Here is an 18,302-nt window from a genome sequence, read left to right as displayed (position 1 = left end):
ATCAACTGTGCATGGCACCAGCCTGAATTGGAGGAGAACGTGGTATTACGCTGGTGATAGCAACAACGGAGGAACGTCATACCCCACAGAAGGGGTGAGAGTTGGTTTTTCCACTACAATAATGGCACTCACATTTATTGCTTTTATGTGTATCTCCATTGCTTTCTCCCCTGCCTTCTCCCACTCTCTCATGTCAGTATCATTTTGGCTAATTTTCTGATCTTGTACTTTTCTAATATGTTTTTATTTTCTGATTTTAATTTCTCTTATTTCATTTTTGCACATTGTTATGGGGGCGACCATCTTCCCTGAGCTGTTTTTAACAGCATTTAGTGACATGCTTTACTGCAAGCCTCATGGACATAGACAAAAGACAGAGTCTGTCCTCTTGAGAGAAATGCATTCATTGCTCAGCATACTTTGAAGAGTTCACTCCATGGGGAGCTGCTACTGTCTGGTGCCATCTATGTACTGTTGTCACCTGTCTCTGTCATTCTATACAGTCTCCTCCTTATCATCACAGATAGGACAGGAAGTCTCAGCTTAGTGTTAGGAACCGGACAGCAGGACAAGACAAACAGTGAGCCCTAAGCTCAGCCCCGCCCACTGTCCTCTACCTATTTGCCACAATCCGCCCTAAAATGGCGGCGAGCAACTGGGCGGCAGTCCCTGCGCTGGCTAGGTGGGACACAAGGACAAGACAGACAGACAAAACACAATAACGAATGGTCAACAGTCCGGGTCACAACAAACAGGCAGCAAAAGTACAAAATCACAATCCGAAGGCAAAGTCAATATACAGGCAGTATGGTCAGGGGCAGGCAGCAAACAAGAATGGTCAGAAAGGCAAAGAAGGGTCAGAATCAACAGAGCAAGAATAGAAACACAGAACCAGGCAGAGACAAGCTCAATATCCGGCAATGAGAGCACAGACTGAGGTAGTTATATAGGAGGCCAGGATTCTGGTCCAGAATGTAATTGGACCATCCCCCTGATCTCCAAGCACAGACACCTGAGAACAAGACAGATCCACTGGCAGGATGACCTGTCAGTCACAGCAGAACCCAAACACAGATTAACCATGACATGGCCAGACAGAATTCAGCAGGTGAAGTCGGGTGTGTCTCTCAAGGTGAGCATATAAACCAGTGTTCACACACTACAAAACAAAACACAGAAACAGAATGCAAGAAAATCAGCACCTTCTTGGCTGCACAGCATGAGCAGAGGGACGCATGACGCTCCGCAAAGATACCATCCTGACAGTACCCCCCCTTTTATGCGGGGCCTCAGGACCCTCACCAGACGAACCAGACCTGGGAGGAAACGGACCTCTTACAATACATGTCTCAACATCGCTAGAGATCTCATCGTCCGTCTCCCATTCATCAGAATCAGACTCCAAGTGATGGACAACTGGTCTCCTGACAGATCTCCCATAACCGCTCAAATCGGTACCAGACACAGAGCCAATTTCAGCATTACATGAAGACACAGATATGGCACAATCACCAGGATATACAGAGCCAATTTCCACCTTACACAAATCAGCAGACTTGGTATCCTCGGCGGGACACACACTAACTACACCCACCTGGGCGCCCAGATGACCCTCCTGGTAGTCACCTGGACGCTGATGATCTGGCCTCGAGGGACGCTTGGCACAAAAGCTGATGTAGTGTCCACTTTCGCCACAATAAAAACAGAGTCCATTCCTTCTTCTGTGTTCTTTGCGGGCCAGGGATCTATTAATTTTGCCCAGTTCCGGAGGTTCCTCCACGGTGACCAGAGGACGAAACATAGTAGGCAGAGGTTTGGAGGGGACAGAAGAAGGAACATTAATGACACAGGGGTGGTCTAGGCGTGGTCTTAGTGTGCGATCAATGGTAATCGCCAGGGAAATGGCCTCTTCAAGGGAGCTAGGGGTGGGGTGACTGACCCAAGCATCTCTGAATGTCACATATGTGTTCAGGTCCCCTGAAAACTTGTCAGGCTCCTTGAGCGTGACCACTGGGATGGCAGGAGTGGTAGCTGGTAGCTGCTGGGCCAATAGCTGGACCTGCTTGGCCAGCTCAGAAACTAGGGTAGCAAGACCCTCAAAGCGGGCAGATAACTCCTGTGCTGAGTCCATTACTGGCCACAGGTAAGGAGTAAAAAAAAAATATTGTATGGCCGGATATTCTGTTAGGAACCGGACAGCAGGACAAGACAAACAGTGAGCCCTAAGCTCAGCCCCGCCCACTGTCCTCTACCTATTTGCCACAATCCGCCCTAAAATGGCGGCGAGCAACTGGGCGGCAGTCCCTGCGCTGGCTAGGTGGGACACAAGGACAAGACAGACAGACAAAACACAATAACGAATGGTCAACAGTCCGGGTCACAACAAACAGGCAGCAAAAGTACAAAATCACAATCCGAAGGCAAAGTCAATATACAGGCAGTATGGTCAGGGGCAGGCAGCAAACAAGAATGGTCAGAAAGGCAAAGCAGGGTCAGAATCAACAGAGCAAGAATAGAAACACAGAACCAGGCAGAGACAAGCTCAATATCCGGCAAAGAGAGCACAGACTGGGTTAGTTATATAGGAGGCCAGGATTCTGGTCCAGAATGTAATTGGACCATCCCCCTGATCTCCAAGCACAGACACCTGAGAACAAAACAGATCCACTGGCAGGATGACCTGTCAGTCACAGCAGAACCCAAACACAGATTAACCATGACATGGCCAGACAGAATTCAGCAGGTGAAGTCGGGTGTGTCTCTCAAGGTGAGCATATAAACCAGTGTTCACACACTACAAAACAAAACACAGAAACAGAATGCAAGAAAATCAGCACCTTCTTGGCTGCACAGCATGAGCAGAGGGACGCATGACGCTCCGCAAAGATACCATCCTGACACTTAGTTTGGAAACTTAGTGGTAGGAATGAAAACTGCAAGATTATCGGAATATTTTAAAACATAGACAATAAAATTTGAATCAGAAACACTACATTTAAAAAAATAAATAAATTACGTTTACCATAAACATTTAACATTCCAGTGTAGTAAGCTTCCCTTGTAATTCTCCCTTCAGCAACTTCCCCCCAAGTCAATACCCTTGTAGATAAGACCCATGCTGACAATCACCCCCCCAGGTAGTTCACCCCCTGTAGGTAGCCCCCACCTGTAGCCAATTCTCCCCCCTCCCCTGTAAAAAATAAATAAATAAATACTGCCGGTGGCCACTAAGGTGACTGTCAGAACTATATGGCTTATAGGGGCCTTATAGTTAAATATATAGGTGCAGCACCCAGAGACTCATTGATGATCCCACACACACACACACACACACACACACCGAATTGAATTTGCAATTTTCAAAAACAATCAAATCATTGGACCCCCTAAGGGCGAGTTAATCAAATAATTTGATTAATTGCCCAGCCTTAAGTAGGTCATATTCTGATGGTTTATTCCCTTTAAGGCCCTGGCAAAGACAGAGACACATTTTCTATTTATAACAGCTACTATATATATAACCATATACAGTAAAAACAAAACAAACACTATTTTAGTGTCGATGGTAAAATGTAAGTAATTTTCAGTACGTGTTAACTGTGCAATATCCATGAAAATTTTAGAAATGGATTAGAAAATTATGCATATGGAATTTTGTTATTTTCTGCTGAAAAATGACAAGAAATAAAATTAGGATGGAACTAATTCCCTCGAAATGAAGACATTAGATTAGAAGGTGTGATTGGCGCTCTTACCTGGAGCTACAGGAAGCAGCTGACTGAACACTACACAGAGCCGACTATTGCGGACGGCTTCTACTTGGTATTCAGCCTAAGTGAATGTGGGAAGCCGAGTCCTGAGCACAGATAGAAGCCTCAATCAGATACCGAGCAGGAGGAGAGGTGAACCAGGTCTTTATTTTATTGTTGTTCCCTACTCATCTCCTATTTAGCAGGTTGTAAAGTCAAAGACTACACTAATCATTTCCTGGGCGATCCACAAGTTATCAGCAGAAGGCAAATGCTATAGTACGGGAAGTCAATTTCATGCTAGGCTGACCTTGAAGTCTTAAATCTGCATTCACTTTGCAAGATGATGTATTGTCATTGAGAAACACTAAAGATTATGTACATCATTTGTTATCTAACAGAATGCCCTCAGCAAACCTAAGAAAGTGTAAATCTCAAGGAACCGGGCCATTTTCTACAGTGAACCTTCAGCTGTGTAATACGGTTGTTGTGGGCACCCACTGTGAAAGCCGAGCTTGGAAGTTGTGGAGATGAGCGTACGGGCAGGTGTGTGAGCTACAGCGTAAAGGAGAGTGGAATACGTTACTGATGGAGATGAATAGAAGCGGAGATGGCTGCAAGAGAATACAATACCAGTAATGCATAATAAAATATATTGTGGTGATAGTGAGGGATCATAAATAGTGTTGAGCAGACTTGCTGAACTTTTTGAGATTGGCAAGGTTCTTTGAACCTGGAAAGCTCAGTATTTGACTCCCGTCGGCTGGAGGATTTGGATGCCTAAGGCTGTATCCATAACTATTGCCATAGCATCTGCTATGGTTGCCCACTCCTGCATTAAAATAGCCCATCTGAGCTGTGATCATTTGCAGCACCTGGTGGCCAAGTGGGCCTCCCGGGTGCTGCAAATGTCCCTCCTGACGAGCACTTCCAACAAAATGTTAAAGGTCATGTCTACACTTGAGGGGTTTGTGTTCAGTCGGGGGGGGGGGGGGGGGGGTGTTCAACCAAAAGTTTGCCAAAGGGCTCAGCCACCTCTGGCTATATCCATGTTGGCGGCATCCAACTTTTCCAGTCAAATGCCGATCTTTTGAGGTCGGAGAATGTTGCCTAACCCAAACAGTTCAGCAAGCTCAACACTAATCATAAATTGGTACATCCAGAACATAGAGTACTAAAGATGAGGTATAAGAATAAAAATAAGGCTCTAAAGTAGGGATGGTCTGAACCTGTCATACGAACCCGAACTCTCGGCAATGATTCCCGCTGTCTGCCCGCTCCGTGGAGAGGGTGCATACAGCGGGAGGACCGCCTGGAAAACTGGGATACAGCCAAAGCCATAGGCTGTATCCCAGTTTTCCAGGCGGTCCTCCCGCTGTATCCACCCACTGCACGCAGCGGCCAAAATACGAACCCGAACCTCGGCAGGTTTGGACCATCCTTACTCTAAAGTATGGGGAACATATAACCTTCATCAGGAAAGGTAGGACAGTGTGTCATAAGCATCATTAAACACAAGGGGGCAGACAAGAGCACTGACCTGGTGAGGTGGGCAAACCAGTTAAATTTTCAATAAAATTGGAGAACAATGTTATCCTGCTACGTCGCTTAGTACTGTGCCTGCTGTATCCCCAGGTGCCCTCAGAACTAAAGTTATCCCTCAAAAACAGCACTAGACATTGCCACAAATGATAATAGTACTCTAGACTTATATAATAGTGTCCCTCTTTGAGTCCCATACACTGTGTCCTCCATTGTGTTCACACAATGTAATAGTGCCTCCTTGTGTCAAACCAATACTCACTCAGCCCCAAATCCCATGATGAAGGAAGCCCATTCATGCCATAGACCTCTTGCAGTCTATGGTTTTCACTAGAGGCAGCACAGTCTTGAAGACATTACGGCACCATGCCAATCTCTGGCCTACAAAAAAGTGTGGCTTACATTGAGTAGGCCCCACCATGTAAGTGCACCAAGCAGAGGAGACTAGTCCTAAACCCCATATGGCATACTTTTAACAATATTTATTGATTTTAGATATTAGAAGTTGATATTGAGATAAAGTGAGACAAATCAGAAGATATTATTGATCAGAGTTCATGAACTATAACCCCTACTGAACATTGGGAAAAAAGGGGCCTATGGTCCTAATCCATGACCAAAGTCCCTTCGTCTTTACATAGCTACATATAGTTAGGTTATAGATAAGTTGGAAAAGAAAAGAGTCCGTCAAGTTCAACCTATAACCCTGCTGTGTTGATCTCGACAAAAAAAAAAATCCTTAGGAGGCAGATGGCAATTACTCAATACCAAAGAAAACTCCCTACTAGAGATGAGTGCAACTCAAGTATACTCAAGTCTTGTCATTCGGCATAGGCCAAAGGCTTTATCAATGTTTTCCCGGACACCCTAGGCGTCCTTTAGCTGTGCTGATCATCCTATTCAACCCACTCTGTTGTCTGCATATCGGGGAACAGTTACTATCATTGCACCCCTTCTTCCTGGCATACACCTGCCGTTTCCCCCACTCGCTGGATAGGTGGGGGGCCCATCAAGGTGGGGAGGAGGCGTGGCCTCCGAGCAGGCGTAAATCATGATACAAATCTAAACCTGTGCAGGGATGGTCGGTTTTTATTAATAGTCATAGGGCCGGGAAATAGGGGGCAGGACTTCATATAAGACAAGCATACATGTACACCGGTCTTCATAAATGTCCCCCATTGTGACTAAACCCCGATTTATCCCTTCCTGCTCCTGGTGTCTTTGTTCGTATTCATGGTCATTTACTGAGTTGGTTGGCGACTATAAAAATGTTCACTTTCCGGTCAACCATGACTTAACAGACCTACAAATATTATCACGGTAGCCAGATAGGTCAAACATTCTGCTATGAACTTCTTTGGTCACTTTCCAAAAAGTGACACAAAATACAAGCCGAGCATGGCCTCCATACTCCTACCCTCCGAGAAACCTTCCTCCGCATGCTATTTATGTAATGCGCAGTCTGCAGATGAATATTTTAATATCTTGAAATTTTTCATTTTTCACATCCACTAAAACGCTTTACAAATGATTTGTTCTTGATAATTTCTCCTAATCTAAGGAATCCATTAGTATGGCCTAATTATAAATATTTACTGCCGCCTTCTCCCGGGCTGAATTGCAGCAATTACATTAAGAAGTGGGAAGTAAAAATGAAATATGTTTTTCAGTGTTTGCTACGGAAGATTGTTGTACATTTTTCCACATTAGCTCAAATTCAACCTTGATCTTTTATATAATTTTTTATTTAATTTCCGTAAAAGAAGGCGAATAAAAAAAAAACGTAACAAATGAGAGTTTGGGAGATCAGATCTTTCCAGTGGTTGAGTTCAATCTGATAAAAGGACCGTATCAAACAGTGTGTAGATGCATTATACCCAACTGCAAGGTCATATAAGGGACGCTTACTTCCAAAAAAAACGCTTCCAGCTTCCAACAAGATGGTTTTGGCAAGGTAACCACTGTAAAATCTATCTCATTTGATGGTCTCTGCCTAATAAATTCCCTATAGCCTTCAACGGCACCCTTCTGGGCAATTGAGTACAACAGAGGACAGATGTTCCCTTGTCTTTTTTAATAGGGAAAAAAAACCACAAAGAGGTTTTTTTGCACCGTGGTCAGTGGTTTTGCAAAGAGGTCCATAAAATTAATAGAGAGAATACACTGCAAACTCAATGTCCAAGTAGCCGCATTCACTTATGTTTAAGGTGGTCTTGAAGATGTCACTGATCCTATAGGACCACACAAGACACATAGTTAGCTTTGATAAGCTATCATGGAAATAGGAGTCCATTTTTATTTAACTATTTGTTTCCCATCATTGTTTGTACTTTATGGAGTGTGAAGGAAGAGACCTGACAATAAAGCTGAGCTGGGTTGGGAAATTCTAGGTAGACCGCCTCCCAAACACTTTATCCGGTGCTAGAGCAAGGTCTAGAATTAAAGGGGTTTGCCCATCTCCCCCACTTCCTGGTTCGGCACGGGTAATGGGGGAGGGGTGTCATGGAGTGAATTCAGAGGTCTACCTATTAGGCCTCATTCACACTTCAGTATTTGAACAGTGCTTTTAATCTTTTTTACGCCAAAATCATGGAAATAAATAATTCTGTTATATTTATTTTGTGTTGTGTCTTGTGTCCACTCCTGGCATTGGCTTAAAAATGGATGAGAAATAGTGAGCGCTTCCTTAAGAGAACATGAGCACATGTATGTACTTAGGTCAGTGTTTTACGAACCAAAACTAAGAGTAGAAGCTGTTTCTTTCCTTTAGGCTCACATAGCACCTGCAAACCCAATGTATCTCTAACCTCTTCTCCCTCCACATTACAGTTGCAAACTTGTGCAAACTTGAATGTTTTTTATTTGAATCCTGCTGTCTGGAGAAGATGGATGCAACCCTACAACTGCCTGGGAAACGTATCCTATGGCTGTATTTATGCTTTACAGGCAGCCCTAAGGGATTTAAATGCCGAGCGTTCAGGATCTTGTGACCCCAAACTTACTGTTAGTTCGCTCATCTTCACAAGCTATCTAATACTCTACCAGGTAAATCGTCAGCCAAAGGGCCCATTCACATTACAGAATCTGCGCTGAAGTTCCACTGGGACTTGTCTATTCTTTGAGTGAAGAGGCCTCCCATTGAAAGAGATAGCAGGCCGGATTCGGCACAGAATCTGCAGGCGGGCGTTCCCAGCAGAATTTTGGTGCCGATTCCATAGTGTGGACAAGCCCCAACACAGCGTCAGTCTGTTCAGTCCTGTGTACTTTATGCCTTTTAATGTCATGGTACAGCAAAGAGGAGTATGTGCCCCGATTGGCCAGAGAAGTAAGGGAATGGAGACCCTATGTGTGCACTGCACTGGTCCCACCCCCTGAAATACAGATAAGAACTAGCTGTGCATAATGGAGGGGCTCTCATGGGCTCAATAACAGCAGTGACACCAGTAAAATGTAAATGAGGCCTCCGCAAGGACAATCAAGTCCCTCAAGATCATCGTCACCTTCTGGAGTCAATAATCTTAAAGCATGAGCAGACTGTAATTTGAAAGGAAATTGTAGTATAGATTTTCAGGGGGCGCAGGATCTAATAATATAGCTTTATGGCGAATCTAACATTAACGTCTTCACCTTGGCCGACAACATTCAGCCGTTTCCTAGGGCCGATCTCCATCACTTTACAGGGTTAATTTCACTTTCATAGATGAAGCATTTTCCACGAGGCTTCCAGAACAGCGCAAAATAGACAAAATAATAATCATTTTTCTATGTATATGATGGGTTGTTATTATTTTCAGTAAATCAATGAGATTATCTGCAATAAGTTACTCAGGATTCTAGTATATAAAGTTTAATAGACAGCAATCATAAAAGTACAAACAAGGGAGAAGTCCACAGACACGTCGTAACAGCCGTAAAACCTCATAAAGAGAGCAAATAAAACAGCGTGAGGATGGAGTTATATAACTACTAAAGGTCGTACCAGGGAAGCGGAATCCTCAAATACTTTCAGCTTCCAACCAGAAGAGTTGAGCATGTAGCTGCTATACTATAATCTAATGTTATGCTTCCTATTAATAACCCATGATAGTACTGACCTTGGGAGCTCCGCCAGTGTGCATATAGAACAGAGATGTGAAACTCATAGCTAAAGCTTTGGCTGTCCAGGCATGATGGGAATTGTATTTTTGCAACAGTTGAAGAGCCGCAAGTTTAAGGGTGTGTTCACATGTACAGGATCTGCAGCAGATCTGCAGCAGATTTGAAGGCCTAGAATTGATTTGCTTTAAATCTGCAGCTTTATATCTGCAACACTAAATCTGCTGCAGATCCTGTAGGTGTGAACGCACCCTAAAGGGGTATTCTACTGAAACATGACTTTTGATATGTTGTTCCTTTCATACTTGTTATTAACTATTCAGTCTTCTTCCCCCCAGTTCTGAGCTGCTGCTTTCTGCTGAAAACACAAAAATTTGTGTGTGAGCCTTTCTCTCCGTCTCTTCCCCCCCCCCCCCCCTTCCTGGAATGTAAACCTACTCTGTACCCCCTAAAAAAAAAAAAAAGTACCACTCCAATTCTCAGGTTTGGTGTGGTATTGTATCTCAGTTCCATTGACGTGAATGAAGCAAAGCTGGAATACCAAACATAAGCTGATGACAGCTGTGGCGCAGTTTTGGAAGAAAACAGAAAGATGTGCAGTCACAGACACAATTAACCTTTTTCTATACTTTCAGCATGTGCTTAAGGTCAATATGAATGACTAGACCAAAGTGAAAGACAACGATGTATGTAGTTTACATCCTTCATCCACAGAAGAATGGACATAGACCAAGCGGTGGCTACTGCAGAATTAGACTGTGTTTTTCATTAGGTAAAAAATTATTTTTCTTGCCGGCATCCACAGTGTCCAGGTCGTCCTATCTCCCATTGGAAGTCCATTAGTGTAAATCTTTTTTAATTGCGTCAACACAATGGCCTGGCCGCCATCTTGTGTCTTCTGTGACGAGGGTGTCGGTGGTCACATGGTCTGCAGATTGCTTGGCTTCTTTTGGAGCCATCTGCAGATCATGTGACCGCCAGCACCCACGTGACAGACAGGGGCAGAGCTGGGGGCTTGCTTAAGAGGGGAAGGACACTTTGCCTGCCCCCAAAACATCACAGCATGATGCATTGACACAATATGACCCCCTGACCAATGTGTTGGTGTGATTAATGTGTCGGCGGAATGTGGAAGCCAACAAGAAAGGTAATAGCATATATAATGATGAACTGTAACTTTTCCAATGGAGAAGTCCGCCATTTTTTAAATCTGGCAGCTGGCAGTGGTAGGAGGGAATTGGGGAATTGATTACAAGTACTAACTTACCTCTCCCTGAGCTCACGGTGAGCGGCAAGACTGTCCTCTGGACCCCTGCCGGACTCCAGTATCTCCGGCACTGAAATGCCACGATCCAGCTGATGGACTGGGGCAGGACACCGCTCCAGTCACTGATTGGCTGAGCGGTCAGTCCATCAGCCGGGACAGGCCTTTCCCCCCGAGCTGTAATGTCATCACAACTCGGGGGAGGCTGTTTCCCCTGCTCACCGTGGCCACAGGGAGAGGTAAATATTTTTTTTTTTAAATGCTGGATTTTAAAAATTGCTGTACTTCTCCTTTAAAAAAAAAAGAAGAAGCCAGCACCACATTTTTCTTGACATCTCGTAGCAAAATACCCCAACCTGAGGCTTCCCAATTGTTGCAAAACTACAACCGCCATGATTCCATGCACCTGAACCCTTCTGTACCATTTTTATTCCTGATTCTGACATACATCGCCTGCTGTGCTCACCGGGAGCCGGCACTGATCCTACCATAAAAAAATAAGCCACATGTATATCTTAGTATCAAAAAGCATTTTGTCTGATAAGGAATGATGGACACATTGCAGAGAATAGAGATTCATTATTTCCCACTGTCTGCATCAAACCTCAGGCATATGGTCAGGATGAAGACATCTATTTTTGGATGGAAAAATAACATGATGTCTTTAGGGGATACTTACATTAGTTATCCAACCATCGCCGATGGGGAACAAAATGTATGTTCATATTAGTACAAAAAAAAGGAAAACTTGCAAATGCAATCTTGGTTCTTTAACAAACTTGAATATAATTTGCTCCTGACTGAATAATAACATAGTAAATTGATTATTCTCTATTGTGCCATCAGTTTCCTTAGAAACAATACAAACCTATCCATCAACTACAGAATAGAAGGAATATATAATGACATGGGATGCTAATTGATAGGAGATGGTGTTATATACTGTAAAGGGGTTCAGGACTGTATAAAATTAAAGGGCTACTCCAGCAAAATATTTTTCATTTAGATCAACTGATGCCAGAAAGTTATATAGATTTGTAATTTACTATTTAAAAATCTCCAGTCCTGCAGGAAGTGGTGTATTCTTTTCAGACTGACACAGTGCTCTCTGCTGCCACCTCTGTCCAAGACAGGTACTGTCCAGAGCAGGAGAGGTTTTCTATGGGGATTTACTACTGCTCTGGACAGTTCCTGACATGGACAGAGGTGGCAGCAGAGAGCACTGTGTCAGACTGGAAAGAATACACCACTTCCTGTAGGACATACAGCAGCTGAAAAGTACCGGGAAACTTGAGATTTTTGAATAAAAGAGTACCCCTTTAAGAAAGAAAAAATTGGCATTCAAAGTATCTTACCGTTTTGTGTCCACATCTTTTATGCATCACCACGGTAACAGGCAACAAACAAATTCTATGTACTTTGATCCTGCAGTCATAGTCCCTTCTATTAGCACCCTTTTTTTAAACTTATGTTTGCTAGATAAGCAAGGGTTAAGGAACAGATAGAAGGGAGTGTGACTACACAGGAATTTCGTAGTCTGTTGCCATGGAGATGCTTAAGTCCGTATAGGAGCTGTAGACACAAAATATTAGGAAATTTTTCATTTCAGTTGAATAAGTGCAATAAAAAATGTGGCCGTGAAGTTAGACATAGGCTTTAAATCAGTGCCACTAAGTTTTGAATTTCTAAATGGTACTGTTCACTGAATATACAGGACAAAGTACTATTTTTCTTAAAGGTTTTATCCAGGCATACAAAAACAGGGCAGCTTTCTTCCAGAAACAGCACCTCTCTTGTTTGGGTGTGGGATTTTTTCAGCATAGTTTCATTGAAGTGAATGGAGCTTAATTGTAATACCACAAACAACCCAGAGACAGGGGAGGTGCTGTTTTTGCAAGACAATAGCTGTGTTTATCCTAACTCTGGATAATCCCTTTAAGTAAGTTTTAAATTATTTTTCCCGCCTATTATTTATATAAAAATTTGCCGTTTCAGTTACCTTTTTTTTTTTTAGGATAAGCTGTTGCTATCTCTGGCCATTATATAATCTTTATATTGTATTTTTCAGCAGTTTTCTCCTCTATAGGCTTTATCTCTAATTTTCAGTTGTCTCTAAGCTAGTACTGTAGCCCCGATTCTTCTAAACACAATAGAGAAGATCATGCTCCTCTACAGCTTAATACACACCCTAGGAAGCAGCAGCATGGAGGACATTATCTAACAGTACTAAGCAGTATAAGCTATGAAGCCCTTAGGTGAGATCTAATACAGTAAACTTAGTCTCTTCTCAGTCTCTCTTTGCTTCTGGCTCTCTCCAGTAAGCTTCCCATCCCCTTCTTTATCTATTCCTCTTTACTTACTGTTTATGAGTAGCATGTCCCTTAGTAAGTTACTAGCTCCTCTTTTAAGAACAAGATGGGACTAAGCTGCTTTTATTTAATTGAGTATTCAAATTTTGTAGGGGGTAATCAGTGGAGACTTTTAAATGAGTACTTCATTGGATTTTTTTCACTGATCTTCCTGAGTTCAGTGATTGCTGTGTTTTGTTGGTCTATTTTTCATTGCTCCTGGTAGCCAGAATCCTACTCCACACTGATGAGGGGCAAATACCCCGAAACAGCTGTCTGTAGATGGATGCCTAGCCTTGGTAACCCTTGTCTTACGTGGTTACACTCGCAACAGAGTTAGACTTTTTTTTTGTGCATGAAGAGCTGTGCAGATTGATATTTAGTTTTGTGATAATAGATTCAGTATACCGTAACATGTTCCTTATTGTAGGAAAATTAAAAAGCCTTTCCTGTATGATAATGCAAAAATAGATAACTGTCAGTCACTGATTAGGACCGCCCACTGGACTCCTAATGCCAGAATAAGCTCTAAATATGGTGGCTTTACACTTATGCACAAATTTATTGCAATGATTGCAAACAATTTTGTAAAAAAAAAAATGTTCACGAGACTGACATTTATTCCTCTGGAATGGACCTAAAGTCTTGTACAGAGAGACTAACAGAGTATTTAGAAGTCAATAAGTTAAAGAAAAGGGACAAATATTGGCAGAATCCAATAGATAGCAATATAGTAGTCTGCCTTCCAAAAGTGAGACGTAATAAATAAATATATATGTTTTTGGAAAAAGATAACTATTATTTTTGGTTACCATCTTGCCTTTATTGCCATGATTGGGAGAGGGTACAGGATCACAAAGCCGATAAGAAAGAGGTATAAGGGTAACTACTGCTACCACTATGACGTGTAGAATTTTGACTCTGTCCCAATACATAACAAAAATTGTAAAAAAAAAATATCACCACTAGAAAAACTACAGAATCTGCATTGTCATCTTACCCTTCCAGTCGGACATCCGGCAAACTTCTATTAAGAGCAATTAAGTCACTGGCCATGAGGTTGAACTGATTGATTTTGAATAATTCTTTCATCTTCTCTTGATCATCTTTCGGGATGAGCACCGCCTTCCCCAGCTCTCCTGGTCCTTCTTGGTTCCTTGAAATAACAGCTATAAACAAAAACAGAAAATGTCTCCCCGTTAGCTGATTGTACGAGTATGAATATTACAGCGACAATAAAATTTTATTTACTTTAATATCTTTTTATTGGGTTTAAAACATAATATAGGAACCAAAATTCTAAGAGTCAGAGGAAAAATATTGTTACATAAATTGACGAAGTAGCGTAATATATCTCACCTTACAACGAGCAATCGAGAAATGACGAATATAAAACAGGAAGATAAAAACAAGTAAGTGATGTAGAGTCACAAATACACTCATTAAAAGAGGGGTACGCATAATCCCGAAGGGCTATTTCATCCATAAGAGTGGTCCCAATGTGTAGTGGTACTGGTTTGTCCATGGGGGGGGGCACTTCAGGTAACTGAGAGAGTCTTTAGAGAGTCTTTAAGCGCAACTCTTAGGCAATTTTTTTTTTTTACAGTAGCAGATTGGCGCTATGCATATGCATTGATTTTAATAGAGCTACGTCATGGAGTGGAGGGAACATTGTCACATTGGGGGGCGTCAGCCTCCCCCCCCCCCCCCCCAGTGCATAGAGCTGGGTCGGTGCCCAGCCAAAGAACGGCGCCGAGTGTAAGAACCAGATGGCGTATTAAAGGGGTACTCCAGCGTGGGGGCAGTTTTTCGCTGGGACCGGGGAGGAGGTGGCCAAGGGAAAAGACGTCCACTCACCTCCCCGGTTCCAGCGGCGGGTCCCGCATCGTGGTGCTGCGGTGCCCAGTTCCCGGCCGCTTCCGGGTGTCTGACGCGGGCCCGAGACGTGATGTCTCAGGTCCGCTCAGCCACTCAGTGAAGTAGGCGGGAACCGTTTCAAGTCAGATCAGATCCCGCCTCCTTCACTGAGTGGCTGAGCGGACCTGAGACGGCACATTTCTCCGCGTCAGACACCCGGAAGTGGCCGGGCACCGGAGCGCCGCGATGCGGGACCCGCAGCTGGAACCGGGGAGGTGAGTGGACTTCTTTTCCCTCGGCCACCTCCTCCCCGGTCTCAGCGAAAAACTGCCCCCATGCTGGAGTACCCCTTTAAAAAAAGGACCGCATCACCAGTATCCCCGTGCTGGTGCCTATCTGCTACTGTAAAAAAACAAGTGATGTACCCAATGACTCATTTGCTTTAAAGTGGTTATCCAGCACTACAAAAAGACTTCAAAATTATCTAATATTCAGTCATAGGTGTAAAGAAACATCACACTTGCAGTTCCATTTGCCTTTAAAGGGTTATCCAGCAATACATGGCCACTTTCTTCCAGAGACAGCACCACTCTTGTCTCCAGTTCAGGTGTGGTTTGCAATTAAGTTCGATTTACTTCAATAACTTCACCCAAACTGGAGATAAGAGTGGTGCTGTCTCTGGAAGAAAGTGGCCATGTTTTTGAAGGGCTGGATAACCTCTTTAAAGGAAAATATAATTGCAAGTGTGTTGTTTCTTTAAACCTTTATAATGGGTCAGCATCACTGAATATTAGATAATTTTGAAGTCTCGATTTCTGGAGAAACTTGTAGTCTATAAGGGATTAAGAATTGGCGAACCAGTCACATTCTCTGTGAATTGGTTTTATAACTATTCCATAACTACACAACAGCTGGGTCGGTACTGGGTCTTTCAGTAAAGTAAAACTATGTTCTGTTCGATTGAACATACTCATTATCACTTAGATACCATCATAACATAATTTTTGAGCTATTTTTCTACAGATTTTCTTAAGTAATGGAGACATTGTATCATTCCTTTCTGGGATAGAAGTCAAAGTCTGATTACCAGATAGAAAAACACTGCACACTTGTCAAAAGACACAGCCAAAACGAAGGGGCACAACACCTAGCAGAGAGCACTTCTACACCTTCACTTTAGCACCCACACGCTGACCAATTAAAACTTCTGACTTATCTTTGTTAGGCTATGTTTCCACTATGGGAACGAGCCGTCATTTAGCGAGTGTCCGTCTATTAATAATGACTGCCACAAATCTTGGTCATGATTTGTGGCTGTCATTATCTATAGACGGCCGTCTTTTTCCGCTTAAATCCCATTGTGGGAACATAGCTTAAACGTGATTTAGACCACTAAAAGGATTAGGGACAGCCCTTCTTTTATTTGCGGCCGCAATAGCTAGTCCGAAACTAGGGGCCAAGTCATTTTGCATACAGTGGTGGTAGAATTACATGGCAGCACTCCTTATGGCATATGGACAGGAGACAACCGCAAAGCAAATAGCTAATGTACACCCATAATTTATTCTCCTGTATGGCTGTGGTAAGCCACCAACACATACCGCACATAGTACAACTAAACAATGCCAAGATACCTGAGATGTAACCAGGGCCGTCAGTGTTAGCCGGGTCTTTCTTATCAATGTTCAAAAGAGTGAGGATCAGGCAGACAGAAGAGTTGCAGGTCCAGGGCACAGCGGACCCTGGGCCATGCCTACTTGATGCTCACATGACCCCAAAAAAATTATTATTATTATTATTTATTTATTTTTTTTACAAATGAAGGCACAGACAGGAATTGTTTTAATCAGTTTGATAGGGACAGATTCACTTTAAAGGAGAAGTCTGGCCAAGGGGGAGAATCATTATCTGCAGGGGAAACATAATAAAGACAGTAAGCTTACTGGCCCCTGTGCCCATGCTGTGCCACTTTAACAGGTTCCACGGCTGACACGGCACAAATGGGTGGCATTAAGCCTGTCACTGATCGGCTGAGCGGGGCATCTGTCTGCTGGATTTAACGTAGCTTTAGGGGAGCTAGGAACACTGCTCTCTCGGGGCCAGGAGCAGGGCGTGGCACTGCTCGGCACTGGAGCAGGTAAGTGTCCCTTCTTTATTGTGTTCCCCTACCCGAAGCCCAAAATAATCCCCTGCTGGACCTCTCCTTTATGGCTCTGTTTATGCATCATCAAAATTTAATTGCAAATAATGACAATATTTAAAAAACGACAGCTATTCCTATAATAACGGACGCTATTTTGACAGTGTGTGAACATAGTGTAAGGCTACGTTCAGGCAGTGTCTTTTTTCGTCTTTTTGAGTTCAAATAACAACTGTTATTTCACAATGGCGGCAGGTATTTAAGCTCAAAATGCCGGCTGGCCTAAAAGTTGGGTGTTAAATGACCAAAAATACTGATCAAAAAACTGTACGTGAAACCAGCCCTGAGAATTATAGTCACCCGCGAGCGAGCAACGCTTACGTTTTTTACCTTCTACTGTCAAAAATTAATCAAAAAGAAAAGGAAAATCGTTTCTCTCCTCACAGTGACCGACTTCTCTGAAAAAAGTGGAGTTTGTTTAATCAATGTAACCTTTCTCTTAGCATGACCGGTACCATTCTGTGACATGATGGTAATAAAGGACAAAGGATGAGGTGATCAATAGTGCAGCAGTCCGTGTTCTTGACTTTTTGTTTCCTAATTTTGTACCAAGTTGGTATTTCATGGCGGTCACCATGGATTCAGCTACAAGTTCCATTATAGGCTCCATTATAGGCTTGAAGAAATACATTAACCTAAAACCCGGCATTGTTACATAGAAAACATTGACGGTTTTAAGTCCTTTTAGTTTTCGATCTGTTTTGTGATCTTTGTCGCAGGTTTCTTCTTCTATTAATTTAATGGTTTAGATAAACCAACTTAAAGTGATATTGTCACCCCGATTACTGTATAAAAATGATACCTGTCTGTGTCTTCTTTCTGCTCTAAAATCACTGTATTTCATCGGTGGACCGTGTTAGGGCCTACAAAGAGCGATAATCGGCCAAATCGGCATAATACGGCTGATAATTGATCCATGTAATAGAGACAACGGTCAGCTGATGAAACGATCATTCATCATCTGATCTTTTCTTTAGACCCAGAATTAAAATCATTGGCTGCTGGCCATGTATTGTTACGTGTTATAGCGATGCATGACCGACAGCTGACGATTGCCCAAACAGTTAATACTGTGTCCGCGCAGCCCCTGCTGCACCGTGTAATAGGCCCAGTAAACGAGCACAGATCTAGCAGATTGGCACTTGTTTGAAATATTGATCAGGCCTTTATCAGGCCATGTAATACGACCCTTAGGGTATGTTCACACTGAGTAAAAGTGGTGAAATTCCACCACGGCAGAGCTCTCC

At 43.0% G+C, this 18,302-nt stretch overlaps 1 protein-coding gene across 2 annotated transcripts in view; it reads right to left on the bottom strand.

Moving 5' to 3' along the window:
• The window catches only part of GALNT13 (polypeptide N-acetylgalactosaminyltransferase 13), a 233,881-nt gene that overhangs the window by 127,521 nt on the left and 88,058 nt on the right, over window positions 1-18,302 (bottom strand). For both annotated transcript variants that reach the window (XM_069985091.1, XM_069985092.1), the window contains exon 2: window positions 13,999-14,167. In XM_069985091.1, coding sequence (XP_069841192.1) covers window positions 13,999-14,167 — 169 coding nt within the window. The remainder of the gene's footprint in view (window positions 1-13,998; window positions 14,168-18,302) is intronic.

Source organism: Dendropsophus ebraccatus, chromosome 9 (genome assembly GCF_027789765.1).
Source record: "Dendropsophus ebraccatus isolate aDenEbr1 chromosome 9, aDenEbr1.pat, whole genome shotgun sequence".
Taxonomy (NCBI): Eukaryota; Metazoa; Chordata; class Amphibia; order Anura; family Hylidae; genus Dendropsophus; species Dendropsophus ebraccatus.
The sequence above is the reverse complement of the archived record's forward strand: the minus strand, read 5'-3'. Positions and strand labels throughout refer to the sequence as shown.